Below are 25880 nucleotides of genomic sequence, written 5' to 3' on the forward strand. Positions count from 1 at the left end.
GGTTTAGTTTCCCTAGCATCCCAGTTCTTCTGCAATTCTAGACTGGAAACCACGGGAGCATCGCCATCATGACAAGGAAGCTATAGGAAAGGCTGTTGGAAACCCGATTTCCAGGTCTGCAAGCAATACGTGACATTTTAAAGGCATTCTACAAGGTTCTAATAATGGTTGAGAGAATACTTTAACATTTAAACTTCAACAACTTATCCACCAGCCCTGACGCGAGTTAACTGCAATTTTCCAGAAAATCATGAGGAATAGCTTGCTTACGTTACTCTGGTGCTTATTGACCTCCATGGCATGTTTGATCTCAGGCGGCTCCTTCATGTGAGCATAATCTGAGACTCCTTTGGCAGCATCATGCTTCTGCCTGTAGGCAATCTGAAGAAAAAAACAAATAACTGTTAGTTTCATTTGGAGGTGTATGAAATTTCTTACCCGTTAAATTTCAGTGTTTTGCTAGGATTTTACGTGGTATTTGGTCAAATTTGCCTAAGCCTTTATAACGAAATAATAAATACAATACTTTAATCTTTGTGCTTCTGTTTAGACTCCTAATTCCAACTCAAGTCACTTATTTCAGAAGTTTTTGTCCACGTGCTAAAATCCCCATTTGTATTCCTCTAGCTTAAATCTCATCTACAGTTTTGGGAAATCTTTCCAAACCAAGAGATTTTAGGGTAATATATGTTCAAGGTTTAAATCCTGGAAAAGTAAGTGACAAAACTGGGGAAACAATTGGATATTTAAAAGTGAACTGTTCATTTTTTAATTGACTGTTATAATTTAAGGAGGCACAATTATAATATTAAATAAACCTTATTAAAAGCCCTAACCTTTGGGAGAAAACATAATGAAAGTCTCACATATGTCAAGCCTTGTTCTCTGTTAGACAAATAAGCACCTTCGCAATGACACCCATCAGTACCACGTTAAATCTGCCCCACACGTGGTTGGAGAGAAGGTGTGAGAATAATCAGAAGTACTTCAGAGGTAGAAATAACCAAACTCAAAAATAGAGTTAAAAATTAAAGGAGATCCCTACGACAAAATTATCCCCTTCCAGGGAGTCTATTCCTATATTATCCTGTTTATTTCCTTCATAAGTTTAAATTACAAGCTTTCATCTTTGTAAATTTCTGTCTTCTCTTACTAGAATGCCAACTGTCTAATTCACTAAATCCTTATCACCCAGAATAGTGCTTGACATAAACTGCAATAAACATTTGCTCAGTGAGTGAATAAATTAATAAATAAGTGAATAAATTATGAGAATAAAACAAGAATAAATTAATTAATTACTTTTAAATGAAAATATATGTTAAAAGTTTAATGATAAGATGCTAAATGGAATCGGAATTACTTGGTGCAAAATGTGTGTGCTTAGTACAACTATTCAAGTTCAAAACTCTTTTCTGACTTCCTCACCCAAGTTTTTTTTTTTTTTTTAAACTTCCAGTGAAAGAGAACTCAACCTGGGCATCACAGTTTCTAAATTTTGAAGGTTCTGACACAAAGTTCCTTCTTTAATGAAACTCAAATCTATCTCCCCAGCAATGCAACCATTTGGCCATATAGGAGGATTCCAGTTAACAGGACAGAACTCTAAATGTGGGAATCCAGCTCTCAGTGATTTCCAGTCCCAGACTATCTGTGCAGATTAAGGCACTAAACCTCTATATACTCTACACACTCTCAAAAGTACAAATTCCAGCTGTTCCACCTCTTTGCTAAGGTGTCCACAATATACCAGATATGGCCTGACTGGTCCTAATTAGAATTCTTCAATTTAATCTAGGTTATCATCTCTAATGTGCTATATGCTGTTAGTACATCCATAGATCATGCCAATTTCCTTTGAATTACTATGTTGATATTTCTGTCAACGAATGCCCCTAAGTCTTGCTCACTCCTGCTTAGCTCTGTTCCTACATCTGATTATTAAGCCTCCCATATAGCACCTCATGTTATTCCAGGGATAATTCATCATGCTAGAATCTGTTCCCTGATGTAATCCATCAGGAAATCTAATTTTGATGAACATATCTTTAAAATGTTCACCAATTAATTATGTTAAGCAGAAACCCATTAAGAACCTCCATTCAGGCTGAGAAAGCCCATCACCCCAGTTCCATTACATTCTATAACTTGGTGGGGGGAGGAGTTTAATGGGTGGCCAAGTCTCTTAAGCCAAGGAACAACTTTTGAGATCTGCTGTAAGTAAAAAGAACTAGCATATGCCTGTCTCCTTTCTGCTGGATGCCAGGTTGATTCTGTGTTTTTGACTGGGGCACTTGTGACATTATAAACATAACCAATGAGGCTGATCGTTTTGTGGGTTATCATAGAAGTAGTGAGTCATCAGGCACAATTTTAAAGAGCACTCTTTCTTAAAAAGGCTATGTAATTTTATACTTGCTGCATTAGAATAGTCATTTCATTTATAGCTGCTACTAAGCACCACTTTAGAATTAAGATTACATCAAATTGGAGGCAGCTGAACTTTAATTTATCATATTAATTTTCATCCTTAAAATAGCTAATGGAAACGTACATTGAGCTAATAAATTTTCTAATAAATTTGATTTCTTAGGATGTATCATTATTGTGTAGCATTTCCCTAGGTTAACACTGTGTTCTTCATAGCTTTGAGTTAAGGCTGCTATGGCACTGGACACCTAACTAGGGGAAGATATTTGCAGTAGTCTTATATAAACTATATGTAAATATGTTTACACAAGGAATATATAAACTTATATATTTCATCATATATGGTCATATCTCATCTCTACATATAAAAGATGTATTATATTTCTGATTTGCAGTATATTTCATAACTACTATACAGGTACTGAAGTGAAAGTGGCTCAGTCTTGTCCAGTTCTTTGTGACCCCATGGACTATACAGTCCATGGTATTTTCCAGGCCACTGGAGTGGGTAGCCTTTCCCTTCTCCAGGGGATCCTCCCAACCCAGGGATCAAACCCAGGTCTCCCCCATTGCAGGCAGATTCTTACCAGCTGAGCCACAAGGGAAACCCAAGAACACTGGAGTGGGTAGTCTATCCCTCCTCCAGAGGATCTTCCTGACCCAGAAATCTAACTGGGGTCTCCTGCACTGCAGGCAGATTCTTTACCAACTGAGCTATCAGGGAAGCCAATCCCATAACACAGGCAACCCTGAAGCTACGGAAACAGGACCTTGTGGCCACTGTAGATACAAACATAAGCTCTCATAAATCGCCGTTCAGATGCCTGAGCAGCCTGTATCACTTCTATGATAAGGGATTATTTAGCCTCAGCATGAGACAGCCCCTGTGAGAAGGGTCTCACCACTTCATGGCACAGTCCATCCATTTCCAGAACCTTTCTTTGTGATCTTTGTAAAATTTTTAGTGAGAGTTATCTAACAATATGTCCTCCTAAAATCTCCACATCTGTCTCTCTTTTTTTAAAGGGATTTCTATGTATCAGTCATTTTCTCTAAGGAGCATTAGCCTTGTCACTTCAATCTGAATATAAGCATTTAAGAACATTTGCAAATTGATTTGAAGATAATAATTTGTCCCAATATCAAAAATTTAGAATACTTTTCACTAGAAACTGGAACATGCTCACATTTCAGAATTTGCCTCATAGTCTAATTCAGGTTGCCACAAATCTGATACTATTTGGACACAGTAAAAGGTTAGTTCTTTAATCATCACAGATACTATTAAATTGTTCTACTTTCTTGCCTGTCATTATCAGGTAAGCTCTGAGAATTCCAATTTTAACAATAATAAAATAGATTTAAGTGTATCTAAAGAAATGTTATTACAATTACATAAATCTCTGAAACAGACACCTTCTTCAGAATCCAGGTATTTCCTTTCTAACAAGTTCAAAGGCTAATTATGACCTTGGGCAGTGATGCTTCTTGAGAGCACATATATTTCTTTCTTAAGGTGCATATTCTCCTCTGGAATAATACCTTTTACCAATTAAGTGACAATCTATTCTGGAAAAAAATAGGAACAGATTCCAAAACGTCCAATATGGATTACTTTTTATGTTAAGTTCTATGTACACATAGTTGTGTACTATAGACATGCTTATGCCGTAAAAATTTGAGAAAAGTTGTGCACTTGCAAAGCAATTAAGAATGTAAATATCTGAAAATGTTACCTTCCCCAGTAAGTATAAAACTAAGAAAAGATTTTTCTTTTCTTTATTGTGTAACTATTGCTTATTATTATCACAAAAATCCTATCAAATATCAAATGTTATAATTATTTGCTTTAAAAAGTACTCTGTAAAAAAAAAAAATTAAAAAAAAATAAATAAATAAAAAGTACTCTGTATGATTAGCAAGTGGTTGGGTTACCAGGTGTTGGGTGGGAAAAAAAGGGTGGGCATATTAGTCATGGTCAGCCATGCAGAGTCCTGACATATATTTTTAGCCTCATGTTGCACAGCTGAGATTAGCTTACTGCCAAGCTGGGTACACAGTGGACATCTTAAGTCTGTGATAATGAAGTACTTAAAGATATTCTGCAAAGAATAACTATACTTGGTGTTGTTCAAGAGTAATCTATTTTCAGACTATTTTAAAATTATCTACGTATCCTCTACTTAAAAATAAAAGGATTCTGGAGAAAGAGGTGAACTTGTTTAATAAAAAATTTAAAAAGAGGGGTAGAAAAAGTAAGAAAGAAATGGTAATGGATATAGCTTAGAACCCAGACTCTAGAGCAAATTCACCCATGTTCATATGCTGGCTCTGCTATTTGTCAGCTGTGTGACCTTGGGCAAGTCACCTAGCCTCTCTGTGCTTCAGCTTCCACACCTCCAAAATGAGGCTATCTCATGGAGTTGTGAGCAATAAGTGATATAAATATATCTGAAATGAATAGAACAGTACCTGACACGTAGTGAGCATTTTTATGTATTTATTATTATTAACCAAAAATGTAGCATGAAAAATATAAACTATGTAAAAGGAAACATTTCTTTTAAAAAAAATCAATCAACTGAACTAAAATCCATTTTACAAGTATTTATTGAACACCCCTTGTGTTCTAGGAGTCCCTAGACTCCTAAGCACAGAGATGGAGCAGGGAACAAGACAGATGAGGGTCCTGCTCTTATGGATGAATAAAGTAACCAAAAAAAAAAAAAAATCAGAGTGTACTATGAAGAAAACTTAGCAATAATATGAGTGAGAAAGAGGTGAAATATTCTATTTTGAAATTCTGTTTTAAGGAACACAATAGATTAAGTGCATTAAGGATTCCTTCTGTGTTAATGTATTCTAAAAGGAAAATTACTCCTAAACTCTCATGGATTCAAAATTAGCTTACATGATGATAGTTCTTAAGTCTGTCTGCAACTTGCAATCATTAAAATAGCCATTTCCACCTGGTGGAGGCTTTTATGGGAGCCTGAGATAGTCTAAGTGAAAACACCATCCATCCACGAGGAAAAAAAAAAATTCAGGAATCACTTGTTTAGTTGAGGGAGCACAGATCTATGGATCCTGACTTTCACCATTAATTCTTTATGTGACTTTTAATAAGCTATGGGTATGTTCTCTCACAAGTTAAATCAAAGACTAGTTTAATATTTTCTATAAGATTGTAATCTAAGTAAATTGTCTAAATAAGATTCATATTTGCTCTGTTAGCAGTGGTGAATGGGGACTAGGAAAGACTGTATCATGTAACTAACACACTGGGAGGTCTTTGTCACTATTTGTGACTATCAGTGACCATCACTATCAGTGACTGCTGACAGAACATGAATCAGTTGCTTCCAATGTTTCACTCCATATTTATTATCTAAGATAAACAACACTTTATAAAATGCTAAACAATGTGTATTAGGTATATATTTGATTTACATAATTATATAATAATTTAGGAGAACCATACCTCACTCTGTAGCTGTGTAACTTCTCTGGCAAAGACACTGTCAATTGTGGCTGGCATCTGCTTATACAGAGAATTGGAAAGGTCCGCCTTAATGGTGCCTTTGTATTTTGCCTAGGGGGGAAGAAAGAAAAGAAAAATAAATATGTCTTAGTTTTTCTTTCACTGTGAATATTGAAAGAGAATAAAGAAAAGTACTTTCTTAGGAAACAAATTAGTTGGGATTGACATATATACACTGCTATGTATAAACTAGGTAACTAATGAGAACCTACTGTATAGCTCAGGAACTCTACTCCAGGCTCTGTGGTGACCTAAATGGGAAGGAAATCCAAAAACGAGGGGAGATATGTACATGAATAGCTGATGATTTTGTTGCATGGCAGAAAATAACACAACATTGTAAAGCAACTATCCTCCAATAAAATATTTTTAAATATATAAAGTCAACTTTAATCTCAGATACCGAACCTAATGGTCATATTTGAAGAAATAAATCCAATTTATCATGGTAAAACCTTTAAATCAAACATGCAAGAAAATAACAACTGGAAGAGGGGGGTTGAGGGATGGGAGAAATGGGTGCAAAGCGGTCAAAACGTACAAACTTCCAGTCATAGATCAATACATGGGGACATAAAATCTAGCATGGTGGCTACAGTTAATAAAACTGTATCACATATTTGAAAGTCACCAAGAGAGTAAATCTTAAAAAATAATCATCATAAGGGAAAAAAAATAAAATAAGATGTGTCCCTCCATATGATGACAGACTTATTGTGGTGGTCCTTTCACAGTGCATACAAATATGGAGTCCTGAAACTAATATAATATTCCACATCAATTATACCTCAAATGAAAATTTTCATTAAATAATGGTTATTTTTCTACTTAACCCCATGCACATTTCTAAAATTAATTCTATTTGTGTATCAACAATTTCATATATTTGATCATTGAAAAATATATGAGAATGAGACATTTGAGCTGTTCCAGAAAACCCAAGTCATTAGAATTTGTCTAGAACCTGAACACAAAGGACAGCCTTCCTTTATTCAAGTCTTCTTAACTTCTTCCACCACAATGGCAGGGTGCTGAGGTGGGGGAGCTTTTTTGCTGTTTTTGCACTTTCCCACATACAATCTGCACTGCCTCTAAATGATCTCAGTCACTACTCATAAAGAGAGACACTCATTCACTATTTCCTCTTGGGAAGATTAGGTTCAAAGGAATGTAACAGATTGCCCTCCTCCTTTTTTTTTCTCTGTAGTTAACTCCTTCAGGAAAAAGACTCAATTAATAATTAAGAACACCAAGCATTTCTCTGTGAAGGAGAAATAATATTTAATAGCTTACACAAGTGAACAAAACTGTGGCTTACCCCACTCTATCCACAAGTCCCTGACATTACTCCTACTTGGAGCCAGATTTGAGTGTTGATTCACTGAGCATATAACTTGTGTAAGCCGTGTGTTCCCATAACTCTTCAGATTTTCATACTTAAAATTTACCAGTTTTCTTCAAAATGCTTTCATGTTGGCAGAAATAATCGCAAGAATATCATGTTGATCTTTTTCCAACAACTTAAGAAACACTAGAGGTCAGTCATCTGCAACACTATCTAATCATCTTCTTTTCATGTTTATCTCTTCAAAATGATCTATTCACAGACACTGGCACTGCCTCATCACAGAAATCACTGTTAACATTGTGCTTTATAAGAAAACATAAGCTGCAGTTCTATATGCGCTCAGAAAAAGATTATATGATTTTTCAGCTGGGAAATGAATGTAGCACATTTCTTACTCTATGGTTTCATAGTAGGTATCTCTGTTGAACTGATCCTAACCAAAAATAGTTCAAACTGATCTGAAGTTACTTACCAAAGATACCACATTTTATGGAATCTGCTGATAAGTTTGACTTATTTTCAAAATGAGATTGGATCATTTATATCTAGTAAGTCTGTTAAGAAATAAAATAATGGAGCAAGTGGAACTCTCATATATATCTGGGGAGAATGCAATATGATACAGGACAGGCCCTCTAGATAATAGTTTGGTATTTTCTTATAAAGATAAAAATATACTTAAAAACATATATTTTACCTTTTGACTGAGCTATCTTCTCTGTAGGTATTTATTTATTACAGAGAAGTGAAAACTTACATGCACACAAAAACCTGTGTATTAATTTTTAACAGCAGCATTAATAGCAGCATTATTCATAAATTTCCCAAACTGGAAATGACTCAAATATTCTCCTGTGAGTAAATGGATTGGAAAAAAAAAAAAGGTGATATATCCACAAATGGAATACTACTCAAAAAAAAAAAAAGAAATAAAATAATGGAACTTCTGAAACTATTTTTCCAGTACTTTCTATTGAATAAAAATATCTCCTTTTAATTTGATGTAAATGAAAAAAGGTTAGTCAATATATATATGATGAAACATATCAACAATAGATAATAAGCTACCAGTTTACATAAGTTAATTGACATAATGCATAGAATTACATAATTATACATTTATTATTAATATCAACATTCAGTGGTATTATCAGAAACATTATTCTCTAATTTTAATACACAAATTTTTATCTACATAAATAGAAAATAATCCAAGCCATTTAAAAGTTTTGATACCTTACCTCAGAAATAAAAGCACCAATGTGTTTTACATGGTTTAGCATAGGCGTGTCAGTCACAAACGTACACTTGTCTTTAGACTTTTTATACTCTTCTTTATAATGGATCTAAAAGAGAGAACATTTTACATAAGAGAAAAAAAACAACTGTAATGCTCCCTTTTTGAACAGAAGAATTAGCCTGCACAAGTCTATTTTCTGAAATAAATACTCCAATGTGGAATGACGCTCAAAACAAGCCAAATCAAATAAACTGATATCCAGCCCAGGAGGACAAAGGTGATGAGGCAGGGTAAGAAAAAGCCTGCTCTTTAGATAAGCAAGGGTACAGCTACCATCAAGGATCATGTGTGTTGGACCCACACTGACTGTGGGTCCCATTTGTCCAGCTTCTTCAGCATAATTAAGAAACATTGGTACGACGTATAAAATAGCTAACTCATGAGCCTCTACTGTATAACACAGGGAACCCTGCTCAGCGCTCTGTGGTGGCTTAAATGGGAGGGAAATCCAAAAAAGAGGGGATATGGGTATACATACAGCTGCTTCATTTTGCTCTACAGTAGGGAATAACACAACATTGTAATGCAACTATACATCAAAAAAATTAATTAAAAAATAAATTTTTTCTTTATTTTAAAAAGAAGCATTGCATGGGCTTCCCAGGTGGCTCAGTGGTAAGGTAAGAATATTGGAGTGGGTAGCCACTTCCTTCTCCATATGTTCCCAATCCATGGGAAATGCCATAGACAGAGGAGCCTGGTGGGCTACAGTCCACGGAGTTGTGAAGAGTTGGACACAACTTAGCAAATAAACAACAACAACAAAGTATTGCATATTCAGAAGACTCCTTTATCACTTGATTTCTTCAAACCATGCTAAAATTTCTCAGTAAATAAATCTAGTTCTGTGCTAAGCATGGCCTTTCTCAAGATAACTTGAATACTGAGAACTAACACAATTTCGAGGGAATAAGTATAGCAGATGTACATAAAATAGATATATCCAATTTATACATTTTTTATGTAGCTATGTCATATCACACACACAAATTTTAACTCACATCTTTAAAAAAAAAATTCTCCATTTCACTCATACAATTGTCCTAATTTATTGTTACTTTAAGCCACAGACCCTAACAGGTAATCCTATGGTCAAACAGAAACACAGTTGACTACCTATGGGTTTAAAGTTAGGAGTCATCAGGACAGATGTGACCAATTAAGATAACGAAATTAAACAAATGGAGATTACTGTTAGCATCATTACCTAGACATGCTGGATTAGAGGAGGGGGCAAAAACTGTGGCCACGGTGGGATTCTGGTTACTAATTAATTACACTCAAATCAAAGGTTGAATATCCAATTTATGAGAACCCATAGGCCTCCCCAACCTCCTCCCCTCCCCCAAGCATAGAACCCACCCCGAAAGCCTGTCACCTGTGGAGATCACTGCAGAATGCCCCCTTGTGGTGGCAGGCAGACAAATAGGACAAAGTCCAGAAAGGCTTAGCTGAGCAATCCTCATTTCTTCTTTCCAATTCACTAGTGAGAGGGGTCACTCTTTCTCCCCTCAGGAGAGGCCAGGATTACTCTGCGAGAAGATCCCGCATGGGTAGATAAGTCAAAAAGAAGTCAGGAACTATAGAGAGGGACCCAAAATGTAATCCCACTGTCACACTAATTGCCATCCAATCTGATAACTGGGCAGGCAAAACTTATGACTGTTTGAGAGGATGAAGGTAATTTGCTGAAAGTTGTATCACCCTGTAATAAAGTCACGCTTATCTACCCAAGACTGTAAATACTTAGACTGAAAAAAATGTCATAGTTCAGATGATAAATTACATGGCCTCCTTAATTACAGCCTAAAAGTGAAGTTTAATGGTATACACTACCTGGTTCTTAAAGAACATGACTAATGTTGATGTTACACTTTAACATGACATAGAGGTTTCACCATATTTGAACAGACCTAAGGGGCATTATTTGACCTGAGGTATAACCAGCCACAAACATACTGAGTAACGTTATTTTAAATGCCGTATTTCACGGTGATGACTCAGATATTAGATGCTGACCACATTAAAACATTTGCTTTATTCATGAAATCAACATTAGAACATATTTATCTTATCTGAGCACTAAATTGCTTTTTTTTTTCTTCTCAGAGATTAGCCATAATTTTAGGTCTCTGCAAATCACCGTCCTCAGTCACTAGTAATTAAACCGTTAATGGCACTATGATAAATAGTAGGCTATTTTGATCATAAGGAGAAAAAAAAGTATCTCTGTCATATAATTAAGCATGAGAGAAAATAAGCTATCATTAGGTTTAAGTTTGGCTCATTATTTTTATCTTTTGCCACCATCTCTTCCCTCTCCCATTCACATTCTTCACAGCAGTGGTATGTGCTGTGGCTGCAGCCTCTGATAAGCTCTGACTTGAGCAGAATGTTCAGGACAGGAGCTAGGGATAAAGGTGAAGCATTTACTTCCTCTGCTATGCAGGCAAATAGTTCAGTCTTGAGTGTGCTCTCCATTCCTTTCTTTGGTCTTTATTTAAAAGATACACACACACAAACACCTACTATATGCTTATTGTCACTCATATTGTATTTCTAATGAATTTTACAACATGACAGACAGGAAGCACATGATCTTAAATTTTTATATAAAGAATACCACGAATTAGTAGCTTTCGTATACCATGAGAATTGGAAAAAATAGATGAAAGGGAACTACGTTGATGATTAATATTAAATCTTAGGTAAAATAAAAATCACTGAGTAGACAGTCAATCCCAAATCTAACAGATGGCCCCATCTATTGGATAGATTGCCTCTCCAATCCCTTTCTTTCCTAACAATAGAACTCAAGTGTATTTACAGGAAGAGATACGCCCCTACCGCAGCCGCAAAGGACAAAGTGCTCTGAGACAGGCATGGCTTTCTCATTCCCTTTGGCCAGTGATGGGTCAGGGAGGACAGGTGCCCAGCTCTGGCCATGAGACATTCTTGGACGTCTCCCCAGCATTATTACTGGTGAAGCTCACACAAGGGGAGAGACTTGCTGACACAGCCCATTGACACCTCGCCCATCCACCTTTTGTCTTCCCCAGCCATAGGAAAACAGCAGGAACCAAGCCATCACAAGATAGTAAACCACCATACCAATGATGGCAGAGCAGAAGGAAAGGAGCCTGAGAGACTGATAACATCAAGGCTGATGTTATCAGCCAGGATTCATCTCAAAAAAAATAGTCATCTATCTGTTAAGCCTCTGTGATAGGATTTCTGTGTTCTGTGCAGCCATGTGCACTCACAACCAACACACAATCCAAAGTTGATGACTTAATGTCAATAAGATGCCCTAAATAATTTACTGTCTGCTGACCTCACCCATTAATCCCACAATGTCTCAACTACAGTTCGACTTAAATTAGTTGAGTGTGCTTCCTCTTCTTAGCCTAGTTTCTTTCACTTTAGTGTGAGACCAGCTGATGGCCGAAAGCGGAAGACAGATGTAGAAATGTTAGAGGGTATTTCCTTTTGCAAGCATTCTTAACCAGAAGGAGCTAGGAAGTCTTTTCACAAATGGAACCACACTGGCTAAATGCAATGAGTCCTGGAAGACAGAACTGTGGCTCTAGCACTGTGTCTTGACTGAGGCGCTCAGAGCCAAGGCTGCTCTCCCAGGTTTCTTAACCCCATTGGAGCTTTCTCTGGAGGGGTAACCATGGAATCCCATGTTTTCAGCATCGGGAAGGGTTACCCACAATAAACAATGTTCACTTGCCTGGAAAATGTTCTTCCTGCTGCCACACAAATGAACACCCTAAAAAGGTTTGAATCAAAACACTGAGTCAGAGGCTTCTGGCAAATGCGGGCTCACTTGCTCTGCAGAGACTCTTTATCCTAATTTACAAGAAACACACAAAGGGTCCCTTTTAACCTACTATTTTTTATGACCACCCTACAAAAGGCTCCCAGATCCATGATGCTGCCTGCTCAGTGTAGTCAGTGGGTTTGATTTATTCAAGGAATTGATTAGATAGCTGAGTAACAGGACAAAATACCAAAGAGAGGATAGCTGGGGAAATAAAAAGCATTACATGGCTAAGAGAAAAACAGAAAAGGCTGCCTCAGAGAACCAGGTGTCTTTCAAGATTGGGAAGTGAGCTATGCAGAGGGAAAACCCCACAGTATGGGCAGAGCACGTGCAAAGCAGAAACTAGGCAAGGCAAAAAAAAATTTTTTTTTAATTTTTTTTAAATGCCTCATACTGATCCCCAAAATGAAGCCTGAAAAACTGATCTGAAAAACAGACATTTCTTTCTATGGAGAATTCTAAACAGTGCAAGCCTTCCAGGACTTATCACTAGGCCATTCTTACTTAACATTTTAGTGAATTATCTGGCAGGGGCATGATACAGCGAAGTCTGCAGGTCTGCTGATGACCTCGCGCTCTTATGGAGAGGGAGACAGTAAACTGAAAGAGACGCACTGCAGAAGCTCTCAAAGGGCTGTGTGAGAGGACAGGCCACTACAGATTAGATCGTCCCTAGCAAGGGAAAATCACTCGGACTATTAAAAGAGGATGGGCCCTACGTGATCAGCTACAAGTCAGAAATTAGGACTGGAAATGGCTGAGGATGCTCTCCTTCCTGAGGCTGATCTAACAGCTCTCTGCAGCCCCCCTTAGTCCAAGAAACTGTAAATATCATCACAAAGCAGGCAGGAAACAGCATGCTTCCCTACTCATAATCACAGCCATCCACATCTGGACCTCTGTGCACAGTTCTCATTATTACATCCTGATAAAGATACATGAAAGCTCAAAGAGGTCCAGAGAGGAAATGATCAGAATGATAACGAAGGGGATGCAGAGAGACTGTGCCATGAAGAGAAATCCATGAAACCAACCTTCTCATCTGGAAAAAGGAGCAGAGTGAGGGGCTACCAGCCAGGCGCTGGACTTGCCAGATCTAAACCTGAATCTTGTCCCCATCCCTGACTAGTCAGGTGGCCAAGGACAAGCTACTCAATGCCGGGTTTCACCACCTCTGAACTAAGGCTCACGGGGCCTTTGGCACTTAGCTCACTGTGGCATGAAATGCAGTATTGCAGTGGAGTGCCTGGCACATAACAGCAGAGAAAGGACATCGTGGCAGCCAAGGTTTGGGAGTCAGATAGACCTTGTTCCAAATCCCAGGTCAGAGTCACACCACCTGTGTGATTTCATCAAGAAAATGTGAGCCTGGGACTTCCCTGGTGGTCCAGTGGTTAAGAATCAGCCTTGCAATGCAAGGGATGCAGGTTCAATCCCTGGACAGGGAACTAAGACCCCACGTGCTATGGAGAAGCTAAGACTGCAAGCTGCAACCAGAGAGTCCATATGCTGCAATGAAAAATACCGCATGCTGCAACAAAGACAGGATGCAGCTAAATAAATATAAATAAGAAAATGTGAGCCAGCTTCTTAAAGCTTCAAGATGTAGGACTCTATAAAGCAGGCAAACAGAAAACCAAATTCACATGGTGACAAGCTGCAAACAGATTGCCTTCAAACAAACAAAAAGGCTCAGGTAAACACATAGATTTCCCCCTTGGGATATAAAGGATTATAAAATAAAACTAAAGTCCTTGAAGGTTTGTCTTTAAGATAGAGACTGGGGCAGAGACTGGTGGACTAAATTAAATGTGAGCACAAACAGATGGACACTATCAGAGACATAATAAAGACTTGACTGGAACTCCAATCTAACTCAATTCGTCCTTTCTATATTTGTTTTTAGCTCTGTATTGATGCAATTTCAAATATACATTTTAGACCACCATCTAGTCATGCAGACAACACAACAAAGAAAAGAATTTCAAATTTAAGTTAATCTGCTCCATATGAAAACATTGATGACACCAAGTGTGAATGAACAAGTTATTACTTAATAATACTATTTAATTACATTTCTAAAAACAATAGAAATTTGATTCAGTCCAATCCCTGAAACTCTTCCAGAAAGGTTAAATTAAAATCTGATTTAAAAATGATTGTACAAACTCTTGATTCTTTTTTTTTTTTTTTTTTAGAAACAAAGAAAGTAATTGTTCAGACTGTGCCCTGGTAAATGTAAAAATTTCAAAAATTGAACCAGTATTTTAATAAGTATGAAATTCTCTCTGGAAACAAAATGTCAACATGTACACAGATATAAACTAGGCCACAGTAATATGATCTAAATATTTAAGTAGAACAGGCTATGCAATATAAACCTATCATAAACAGAAATTGCTCTCACGTATTTGACTTCACCTACATTAGAGTGAAATACCATGGCTTTTGCTTTGTCAAAACAGTAAAGGCCATCGCCCCTCACTACAAGATTGGTTATGAAGTCACTGAGAAATGCTCTTATCACCTACTAACTAAAGTTGTCACTTTAATAGTTTATATAACTTGACTCAGCCACAAATACACCTCAAGCAAAACAACACTGAAAGAGGTACTATCTCCAGAGTTATGGAACTTGAAGTTTTAAATGGTCACATTACTAATATTTGTGTAATACATAATAATAAAGCTAAGGTAAACTTTGCATGAAAGCTATAGGACAGATAACATGGCAAACTGGCCAAGAGACAGGGCTTCATGTTCAAGTCCTACTCCCCACTACTTAACTGTGTGATCCAGGCAAATTATTTAACCTCTCAGAGGGAGCCTTCTTTTCCCTCACCTCTAAAATGGGAAAACAAGAGAACCTACCTCACAAGCTGCATTACCTGGCACTTAGTCCTCAATAAATCTTAGCTATTGTTGCTTTTACTATCACTGTTGTTGCTGTTATCATTTCATTATTATTATAGCTTACAAAGAAATTTTACATATAGTAGCTTGTGATGAATATTAAGAAACGGCACAAAGAAACACTCAATTTAAAATTTAATTACATTACATGTCAAGTATACAGGAAGGGTTCTGATGTCCACCATCCCGGCTCTTCTAACAAACCAGAAGGGAGCACAGAATCATCTATAAAATGTGATTGGATGGATACAAAATTAATTTATAGAGACAATCGTTAATAACAGTTAGCATCTCTTTACTCACGATGTTCCAGACAATTTACTAAACACTTCAAATGTGTTATTATTTCTTAATCTTAGTATTTTAAACACTTCCCTTGAGGAACTGTGTCCCGCCAACCTGCCCAGAGTTACTGTTAAACTACTCAGACAGGCAGATTTCAGAAAACACTGACTATATGGCCCAGGATTGACTTCCTCTGCAAATAAAAGTTTGTGAACTATTCTGATCATCTTGCTTAAGAACAACAACAGAAATAACCAGTTCTCTGCTCCCCCTTCTAGATAAGACAGGCACCTACTCACACTTCATGAGGCATCTTCTCTGTGTACCACCAATTCTCATATAACTGTTCTAGTGAGGATCATCTAAATTCTCGTCCCAAGAGAAGAACCCATTTCCCTTGCTTCTACCATCCTAGTTTATGTATTTACTATAGATAAATAGGTAGACAGAAAATATATAGATTGTTGTTGTTCAGTCGCTAAATTGTGTCTGACTTTCTGTGACCCAATAGACTGCAGCATACCAGGCTCCTCTGTCCTCCACTATCTCCCAGAGTTTGCCCATATTACTTAATTCTGTGATTCCAGGATTCCCTCGATATACAACATAAACTGATCCCAGTTAAGAAAAAAGTCACAACAAAAATGCTCCTTTCACTGATAGCATCATCCACATCCAGTTCAGAGTTCTCAACATGCAGTTCAGTAAACTGTGAATCCTAAATTGCTAATAAATGTTAGATGCACATTGAAATATTCATGTTTCTGGTCTGGAAAACTACTGGACTCATCAGATTCCATAAAAGCTACTCAAAAATGCTAAAAACCATTCATTTAGATAGAGATCCTCTCAAAACAAATTACATCATTACATGAATTGTAAAAGGCTTTGTATTCTCAATGGAATATGTTCAGAAATTTGATGCTTTATGATTTCATGCCAGAGTGACAGTGAAGTCCAAGAAGGCACAAGATTTTGGCTTAAGAACATAGAGACATGTCCCCACAGAAATCATCTGTCTAGGTGACCTTGGGAAAACCATCTAACATTTCTGGACTTAGTTCCATGATTTGGAAAATCACTGGGTTTTAAATAAATGATTTCAGGGTTTTCTCCTCAGCTCTCTGATTCAATGATATAATCTTGCCACATATGCAAGGCAAAACAGATAAAAATTCTTAAGCCACTTACATCACTAATGAGTTCAGTGCACCTTCTGGCCAATTCCATACTCAGGTCTTCAATAACAGGCTTAAAGAATACCTGGCCAGGGAAAAAGAAAAGGAGACATTTTTCTCATCATCAACTTTAAGGAATAAACACCACGACTCAGCAAGTGCTGTGTCACCCACCTTATCTTCTTCATCTTCTTCTTCCCCTGTTTTTTCTTCTTCAGTTTCATCTTTCACATCCTCAAATACAGGAACCCTCATTTTTACTCTTTATATATATATGTATGTATGTATGTATTAAATTCACAAGTGCAGCACCTTTTTATATACTGCAGCACCCTTGAGATCTTGGCATCTCTGTGTTCTGGCAGAAATGACCTTGCCCAGGCCTCCTCCCTATTTAGCTCACTCTTCACCCTCCTTATCACAGCTGTGTGTGAGTGGATAGAACCTGATCACTGAGGTTGGCAAGGACTAGCCTCATAAGAGGAAAGAATATTTTAATAGGCAAAATTCAATTTTGTGAACTTTTCAAGTCAACATTCTTTAAACTAAGACCAGTTTATTAACATTTCATGAATTCAATTCATTCATAAAATGGTTTGAGCAAGACTTAGAGATTCTGGGAAAACCACTCAGCTATAACACTCAAGATAACACAGTGTAAAGCCTACTATCTCAAAGATTCCTCAACTCCATCTAAATAAAACTTTCACTGGAATGTCAGACATACCCCAGAGTTGGTATGGTGAATCTGGATCATTAAACTCATTTCATTAAGTTAAATTAAAATTTTTATGAGACATATATATACTTCTTCAGTCTAAAAAAATACTTTATATTAGCTGATTAAAGTCTAGTAATTTATCATGGAAAGCCCTTTGAACCACTTCGAAGAATCTATTCTGAGTTAATTATGGTTGTTAATCATACATTGCTATTGTATTATTTTAATTGTAAACATCATTAAACATGAGAAGCTATAGTTAACATAGGCTGATATATTATTTAAGAATTCTAGAAACATCATCATTTCAAAAAATAATAATTACCCTCTTTCAATTCTGCCCATTGGGTCAATTTTTACAAATTTCACTAGATATTTGTATATTTCTCAATGTGTAATACATGCTTGGAAAATTTAGAAGAATAAACTATAACAATATTTACAATGCAGTATGTATTACCAGTTATATAATTTAAAATGTATTTCTCAAAACAAATCCTTTAATATCAACTGAGGTAGTTCTAAGACTATACAGTTCAATTTATCAATTTGGTTTTTTAAATCCTAGGACAAATTAATTTTATAAAGCCGTAGCATATCAGTGTGGGACAAAATAAAAAGTATCTTATGGTGAATAATGAAACAAATGATATAAAACATAACTTTAATAAAAAAATACATTCCAAGTAGAAAAGTATAATAATGTTTTCTCTTAATAGTGTATCTAGTTTTGTTTTTTTTTTTTCCATTTTTGGAGTATAATTGCTTCACAATGTTGTGTTAGTATCATATTTAGTTTTAAATTTTTTAAACTGCCTTGGCCTTGCCTAAAAATTCTGAAAAGAAAAAAAATTCTATACAATCATCATATATAGATGTCTCAAATTGTGTTGTATGAGGCTAAAATTCTGCAGAATACTCTGAAGGGGAAAGAGCGGTTTCTTAAATAAACATGCCTGGGGAAACCTGTATGCTAATCTATACCCCTGCCACTTAAGAGATCCACAAGGCATAATGACACATTAGAAGCTCCCACACCACACCTTGGAAGACCCACAACCAAGAAAACTACTTAAGTTTGCTTAACCCAGCAATTCCCCAAAACAAAAGCCTATTCATCTAATCTAATCTAACCTATCTACTACCTACTTACATACCTACCTACCTATCTGTTCTTTTATTGACATTTGATACTGCAGAAAACTAACATTCTTCTGTGAAATATTACTTAGGGAAATATTGTTTTATTCTGAAAAAATGGTTGTGTTCTACTAAGAGTTGTTGATCATTTTATGAAATGACTTTTAATGCAAACTTAGTGGCATTACGTAACCTGCTTACCAGCAAAATATAAGAAGAAATGCCTCAAGGGTTCTGAAACTGGAAACTTTAACTTTAAAATCATAGTCATGGGAACTTCCCTGGTGGTCCAGTGGTTAAGACTCCATGCTTCCAATGTAAGGGGTGACGGTTCAATCCTTGTTTAGGGAACTAAGATCCCAAATGTTGTATGGTGTGGTGAAGAAAATATAAAAATAAAATCATAGTTATGTCATGCCAGTGTAGAGAATTCTCTGAGGAAATTCTCTGTATGCTAAATTTGTTCCATAAACGAAGAGAATGTGTGGACTCTACTTGTTTCCCTTAAGCCCTCTGCCAAAAGACTATTGTTCTATAGAAACTATATTACATTATCTTTATTTGGAAATAGGAAAAGCATATTTTTTTATAAGCTTTTCTTGTAAACTTCTAGAAGCATAGGAAGAAAATCTTCCCAAAGCTGCCTAAGATGCATTGTCTGGCTAGTGTTTGAGGTGACAGTACTTGCAAAGCTCATGGTGACATCTCCTCTCTATGGTGAATTACCTTGGTCAGACTTCAGTGGCTGCTATTTTCTCATTTTCCATCATACAACAAATTCTTATTGTCTCTCCACTGTGCTGGAAGAAAATAATCTGTTGAGATTATGCACAAAAGTTTGGAAAGCAAAAACAAATGCCATATACTATGTGAACACAAATTTTCCATATAAGATTTTAAAATCAGAATTTTAAACCTATAAGGGTCCTTAAGAAGTCTATCCTGCTAAAGCCCTCTCTTTCATACAGAACAAAATTGATGTCAACAGAAATTAATTATTTGTCTTATTCACAAAGTTACCTAGTGGAGCATTAGGACCAAAATTTAACTAGAGCCCTATGTTCATTCATTCAAATAAATAAGGTTATTCTAGGCACTGAATTTGATTTTAAACATGCAATGGTGAGCAAAATTTAATTTGTGCTAAAATGAGGTAGGAAATTTTTTTTTTTAATAATTTAAGACTTGCTGTAGGAACTCCTTAATGGAATGTTTGGCGAGGTAGATACATTACTACTTTTGATTGAATGCATTTTTTTCCTTTTTACCTGTAGGTATAATATAAAATTCATGTAAAATTTTCTGTTAAATATTTTAAGCCCTGAACTGCATCACAGTAAAGGTCTCTTAATAGCTCCAAAATGGGACTTTGGGAATATGAAGGAAGTGTTCTTCATGGATAGCTATCATGTTTCAAAATTTCCCGATTTTCTTTTTTTTTTTTCCTTAAACCATGCTAAATGCTGTATTTTAATACATATTTTCACCTTAGGCTGAGCCAAAAGGCAATATCTGCACAGCTGTTGAGCCCTTTAACTTACCTTGCCCTGACTGAGGATGAGACCAAGGATGGGATCACATTATCTACAGCCAAACACCCCCTGAGATGCAGGTGTGGCTCTCCCACATCCTCTAGGGAAAATGATTTAATCCCTCTCTGGCTCAGAGTCTCCATCATTAAGCAGAAAAACTGAATTGCCCAAAGTTAATAAAAGGAAAGCACCTAAAAACAGGAAAGCCCCTTACAACCGTTTTCAACTATCGAATAAAGGTACACAGTTCCAGGAAAAGAACTTGATATCAAAAGACCGTCTCATTTGAAAGAGTAAATTCTAAACCTTCAATATATTTTTAAAGGCCGGGAAGTCTTCATGCAGCATAACAACCCAAAGGCAAGAGTTAGCTCGTGTATTTGGAGTACAGAAGTCTTCCATATTTTTATAGTTTGATGTTTATGTATAAGCAAATCTATTTCTATAACAACTGACAGGTCCCAGGGGTAATTAAGGTCTCTGGAGACACAGACCCTGGCCAAGGAAGCAAGTCTACACCATCATCACAAATCATGCAGTGTCTGACTGTCTTCTTGTTCTTAAAGTCACATACAATAAGTATCTCTTGAATTCTGAAAAGTGTTTCATATTTACTTCACTTTTTTTCTCCTTTCTGTGGTTTTTTTTCTCCTTCATGCTGATGAGTGACTTGCAAATTAAATTCCATAATAAACAACTGAAATAGATTGAGATTCAGCTCTCTGTTCCGAGGGATATTTAGAGATAAACTGAATATTTCCAGTTTAAAAATTAATTTAACATGTCTTATTATAACATGTTCCCCCTAAATGGTAGATGAGAGAGAAGTTTGCCTGCCTTGGCAGTCTTTTCAAGTACTCATTTTGCCTTTTTTCTTTTTTTTTTTTAAATGACTATCTATCCCCAGAAGGTTCTTACTTCTCTGTTGAATCCCTGATTATTTTACTTTTGCCTTATGTGTTTCTTCATCGTTTGGCATCTATCTAAAAGAGAACTTTACCAATAGATGAGGGGGAGAAATTGTTTCTTAAAACAAGAAATATAAGCTCTCTAGGGCAGTTTGTCTTCTTTACAAAAAGTAGAGTCCTGTTTATTATTAGCCCAATCTATTTTTACAGTTAACACTCATTAAGTCTATCCTCTCTTTTTAATGGCTATTTCATTACTGTTTGTTAATTAGAAATCTAAAGGATGCAAAGCAACTGAATAATTGTCACCATTACCAATTTTGCCATTAAAATAAGATTTTTTAAAAAACTTTATTTTATATTGGAGTATAACTGATTAATGAGGCTTCTCTGGTGGCTCAGTGGTAAAGAATCCCTCTGCCCATGCAGGAGACGAATGTTCAATCCCTGAGTTGGGAAGATCCCCTGGAGAAGGAAATGACAGTCCACTCCAGTACTCTTGCCTGGAAAATCCATGGACAGAGGAGCCTGGTGGGCTACAGTCCACGGGGGTCACAAAGAGTCAGACAGGACTCAGCGACTAAACAGCAACAATAACACAGCCAATAAACAACATTGTGATAGTTGCAGGTGCAAAGCAGAGAGACTCAGCCACCTCCTATCCATGCTGCCACATAACTGAGATCGACATGTAGACACTTCTATGTTTAAAATAGATAACCAACAAGGACCTACTGGACAGCACAGGGAACTCTGCTAAAATAAGATTTAATAGTGTTTTTCTGTATTCAACTTCCTATGTTTACAAATACAGATCCTACTCACAAATGAAAGCCACACATCTGCACTTGTGTTGGAGAAAGAGAAGAACAAGAAACCACAAATAATCTTTGGCACAACAATTTGCAGGTTGGGGATGGTTGAGATGCCAAAATTTTAAATATCTATTCTTCTAAGTATATTGACAAGAGGAGGGGAAAAAAAAAAGAATCCTCTTATTCAGAGTCTACATTAACATAAGCACCCAGTGAACTGAAAGAAGACTTTGGTTCAATTTGCTACTTACTTGAGTTATTTGTTCCAATTTAATAACAAAGCCAAAACCATAAGCACTTCTGAAATCCTTCCCACCAAGAGAAGCCCAAGGTTTGAATGGCTTCTGTGTAGCTTGTAATCAGAACCAAAGTGTCAAGCATGAAAAAAAAACCAGCTTGACTATTCTGAAAAAGTATGTCTTTTCTAGATTTTGTGTGAGAGGTGTCAGGGAAAAACGTGAAAGACTTTGAAATTGGCAACAACAACAAAAAAATCATGTCTTATCTAGCATTACCTTCTCGTTAATCTGGCCTTTCACTATTTTTAAACTACTTACCCACACCATAAATTATTGAAAACTGATAACAATGCTAATGATGTTTTAGCCATACAAATGCAAATTAATTGTGTCCTGGGGAAGAGTAATTGATTATTGGCTTCTTGATAGATCCTTTTGTAGCTATCTGTAAATTCAATTCATCATTCCCCATTATTCATTTATGTTTGATTCTTCAAATTCACCTTTTAACCTACTGTAATATATTTCTGGTGCCCTCAATTAATGAGTTAAAATCTTTGAAAGGTGTTCATTTTATGTTTTATGAGAATCATGGTTTCACCTTTCCTTAAAAAACCCTTTAACAGATGCAAATAATTTCATTTCTTCCCTTTGACATACAGTAAAAGTAAAAATTAAGAAAGTCATATTAGATAAAGCCATATTCTCTAAATTGTGAGCTATAGCTGTAAAATTTCTTGGTGTGTATGAAAATTAGCTTTTTGTTTTGCTTTGCTTTTTTGAAAAGGTCTGATCTCATTTGACTATTGGCAAATGCCACATGTGTGCTTGTATATATGTACATTCACACGCAAAACACACACACATAACACACACATGCACTCAAGCAGAGTTAATTCATCACAGCTGCCAGTTTCCTCTTGAAAAGCATACAAGGCTTCAATAAATGCAAAGACTTAATTACTTCTCACATCTGGAAAAACTTGAATATGAAAGTAGATTTATTGAAGAAGCTCTTTGCTTGGCTGTCAACACCATATCAGGAGCCAGAGTGTGGGCTTGATCAGAGTTGGCAATTCTTTTAACCCTTCAGAGATAGATGTCCTCCCAATTAATTCATAGCATGTCCTACTTACAGGATTTATGGATTTTATGAAAACACAGTAAATAATTTCCTAGTCATTTATGGAGAAAAGCTGTTTCTGTCATGTTTCCAGACGGGAAGAATCATACATTAAAATGTGGAAATAATGAGGAAGTCCTTATAGTCAAGGAAAAGGGGAAAGGCTTTGGAGTTGAAGCCATATTGAAAACAGTCATTGTAACAATAACTTGTGTAAACACATGTGAAAGAATTCAGCCCTTTTTGGAGAAAGTATAACAATGTCTCTAAAACACAAGTAGGGAGTTACATGAGCTCAGAGCAAGAAGATCTAGCAGAAACCAAGTAATGGGCAGATCTCCCCCTAGAGAGAATACTTAAGCCGGAACTAGGCAAAGAAATGGGGTATATGGAAGACATCCAAAGAACATTTGCAGAGACCCAGAGATAAAGTTGGAGGAACCAAGATTTCAATGTCACTGGAGCATAAAATGGGGAGAGATGAGGGCAGCAGAAAGAACTCCATGTAGTATGTGTGTGGGAATCATGTACCTAACACAGTGATTGTAAGTAGGTTTGAGACACAAACTTTTAAAATAACACATTTCCTGGTCAACTAATCACAGAAACATCTTTACACCTACTTTACACTTTCATGTGCCTTGAATTTAATTCTTACCCCTTCATTTTATCACTGGCCAACTGAAATTTTCGTCTTTCCTGGACTTTACGAAGACTCATACTGAAAAAATTATGCCCAATTGTATCTAATGAAGAAAAATATGTAAGGGAAATACATTTGTATTATATATATCCCCCCAATTGAATGGAAATTAAGTTAAATGTGTTTATTTCACACTTCTACATCACTATGATTACAATTTTATTATTAAAATGTACTTTTTTTCTACTTCTTACTAAACAAAGCATTATTGATATTTCTACTTGAACCTTAAGCATCCAATTACTATACCTCAGCTGGCTAAGTGTTTCTATCCTGAAGTCACGATTTCATTATTGGTTAAGACCAGGAAAACAACACAACTGACCCTTACAAGTTTGTAACTTTTGAAGCACTAACTCCTGAGTTTTGTTCCAACTGTTTCCATGGAGTTTTCTTCATGTGTAACTCAAAATACAAGACACTATCAAAATAAGACCATAATTAAAGTAAATGTATCATTAAGACAGCTATAAAGTTAGTGATGTTTAAAACAATTGGTACCTTTTAGTGAGAACTAGTTTAACATATATTGCTGTTAATTTCTCTCTGAGGCCTTTATATTCTTTATGATTTTGTGTGTGTGTGTGTGTGTGTAACTTCATTCATTTCACAAATACTTCTTGTGTGTTCTGGCATTATTTTATTTTTAACATCCTCAGAAAATGTTGGTGAATAACACCAACAAAAATCTCTACTGCTTCCTATTTCAATTACATATTTGCTCAATATGTATGTATTGAGCATCTACTAGCTTTTGTATATATCTCCAGTATATTTCAGATACTGAATATACATGTGAAAATCAATATTCATTAGTATATTCAATTTAAAATACACATTTTTAATACAATGATAAATATGTTGGAGTTTCAAAAGCTGCATTTTCTGACAATACTGTAAATCAACTATACTTCAATTTTTGAATTTTTAAAAGATAAAACTGCATTGTTTAAAATGTCGCAGCATGCTTTTAAAAGCTTTTTATCAATGTTCAAATAATTTTGTAGCTATCAGTTTTCTATCATTTTGTACACTAGTTGTATCTACAAGTGGTTCTCCATCTACCTTTTTTTTTCCCTTAGATTGTGTGTGCAAGATTTTTCTTCACAACCCCAGTATGCTTGGCCTACTTTTGATTTGCTCATAAAGTGACTTTTCCCAGGCAAAGTCTATTTATGCTGTTTTAACTATTTCCAAAATCATTCTCTGGAGTATCTCTGTCCAGAATTGTAATGTGAGCCACATATGTAATTTTAAGTATTTTAGTTGCCACAAAAGAAACAGATCAAATTGACTAATGATATATTTCCTATACCTCAATGTACCCAGAGTTTTATCTTTCAACATATAATCAGTATAAAGAGTACTGTGATAGTTTACCGTATTTAGATTCTGAAATTCAGTGTGTTTCAGTTTTACAATTACAGCGCACCTCGCTTCAGACAAGCCCTACTGGACAGTGGCTCCAAAGTGGGCAGCAAAGCTATGCCATGATGCTGTAAGACTGGAAATCACTAGCTATTTTTTCTCACTTTTGATCATCTATTCCTTGCTGTTTAGCCACTCAGTTCTGTCTGACTCTTTGTGTCCCCACGGACTGTAGCCCACCAGGCTCCTCTGTCCATGGGATTCTCCAGGCAAGAATACTGGAGTGGGTTTCCATTTCCTTCTCCACATTTATACCTTAAATGTGAAAAAAGTACATTTAAAATTAAGCTTCTTAAGATGAGAATTGCAGAATCCTAATAAGCAAGCAATAAGAACTGCAATCTATTTTAGTTTCCAGAACTATCCAAATCAGAGTTCTTTACATGGGAATGTATTTTATTAGAAGTTTAAATTGTTATTATAAATAAAGAATTAACTCTTTAAATT

The 25880-nt window shown here is 35.9% G+C and overlaps 1 protein-coding gene across 4 annotated transcripts in view; it reads right to left on the reverse strand.

The window, feature by feature from the left end:
• NEBL (nebulette) overlaps nucleotides 1-25880 on the reverse strand; it is a 365699-nt gene that overhangs the window by 98727 nt on the left and 241092 nt on the right. Inside the window, exons 1-5 of one of the 4 annotated variants that reach the window (XM_070472044.1) lie at nucleotides 16999-17724; nucleotides 16838-16909; nucleotides 8561-8665; nucleotides 5912-6022; nucleotides 271-381 (exon numbers count right to left, since the gene is read on the reverse strand). The exons of 2 other annotated variants lie outside the window; for them this stretch is intronic. In XM_070472044.1, the coding sequence (XP_070328145.1) occupies nucleotides 271-381; nucleotides 5912-6022; nucleotides 8561-8665; nucleotides 16838-16909; nucleotides 16999-17079 (480 nt within the window). In that variant the 5' untranslated portion in view covers nucleotides 17080-17724. Of the gene's footprint in view, nucleotides 1-270; nucleotides 382-5911; nucleotides 6023-8560; nucleotides 8666-16837; nucleotides 16910-16998; nucleotides 19486-25880 lie in introns of those variants that run through there. One more of the 4 variants, XM_070472042.1, reaches the window with a different exon arrangement.

Source organism: Odocoileus virginianus, chromosome 9 (assembly GCF_023699985.2).
Source record: "Odocoileus virginianus isolate 20LAN1187 ecotype Illinois chromosome 9, Ovbor_1.2, whole genome shotgun sequence".
NCBI classification, from domain to species: Eukaryota; Metazoa; Chordata; class Mammalia; order Artiodactyla; family Cervidae; genus Odocoileus; species Odocoileus virginianus.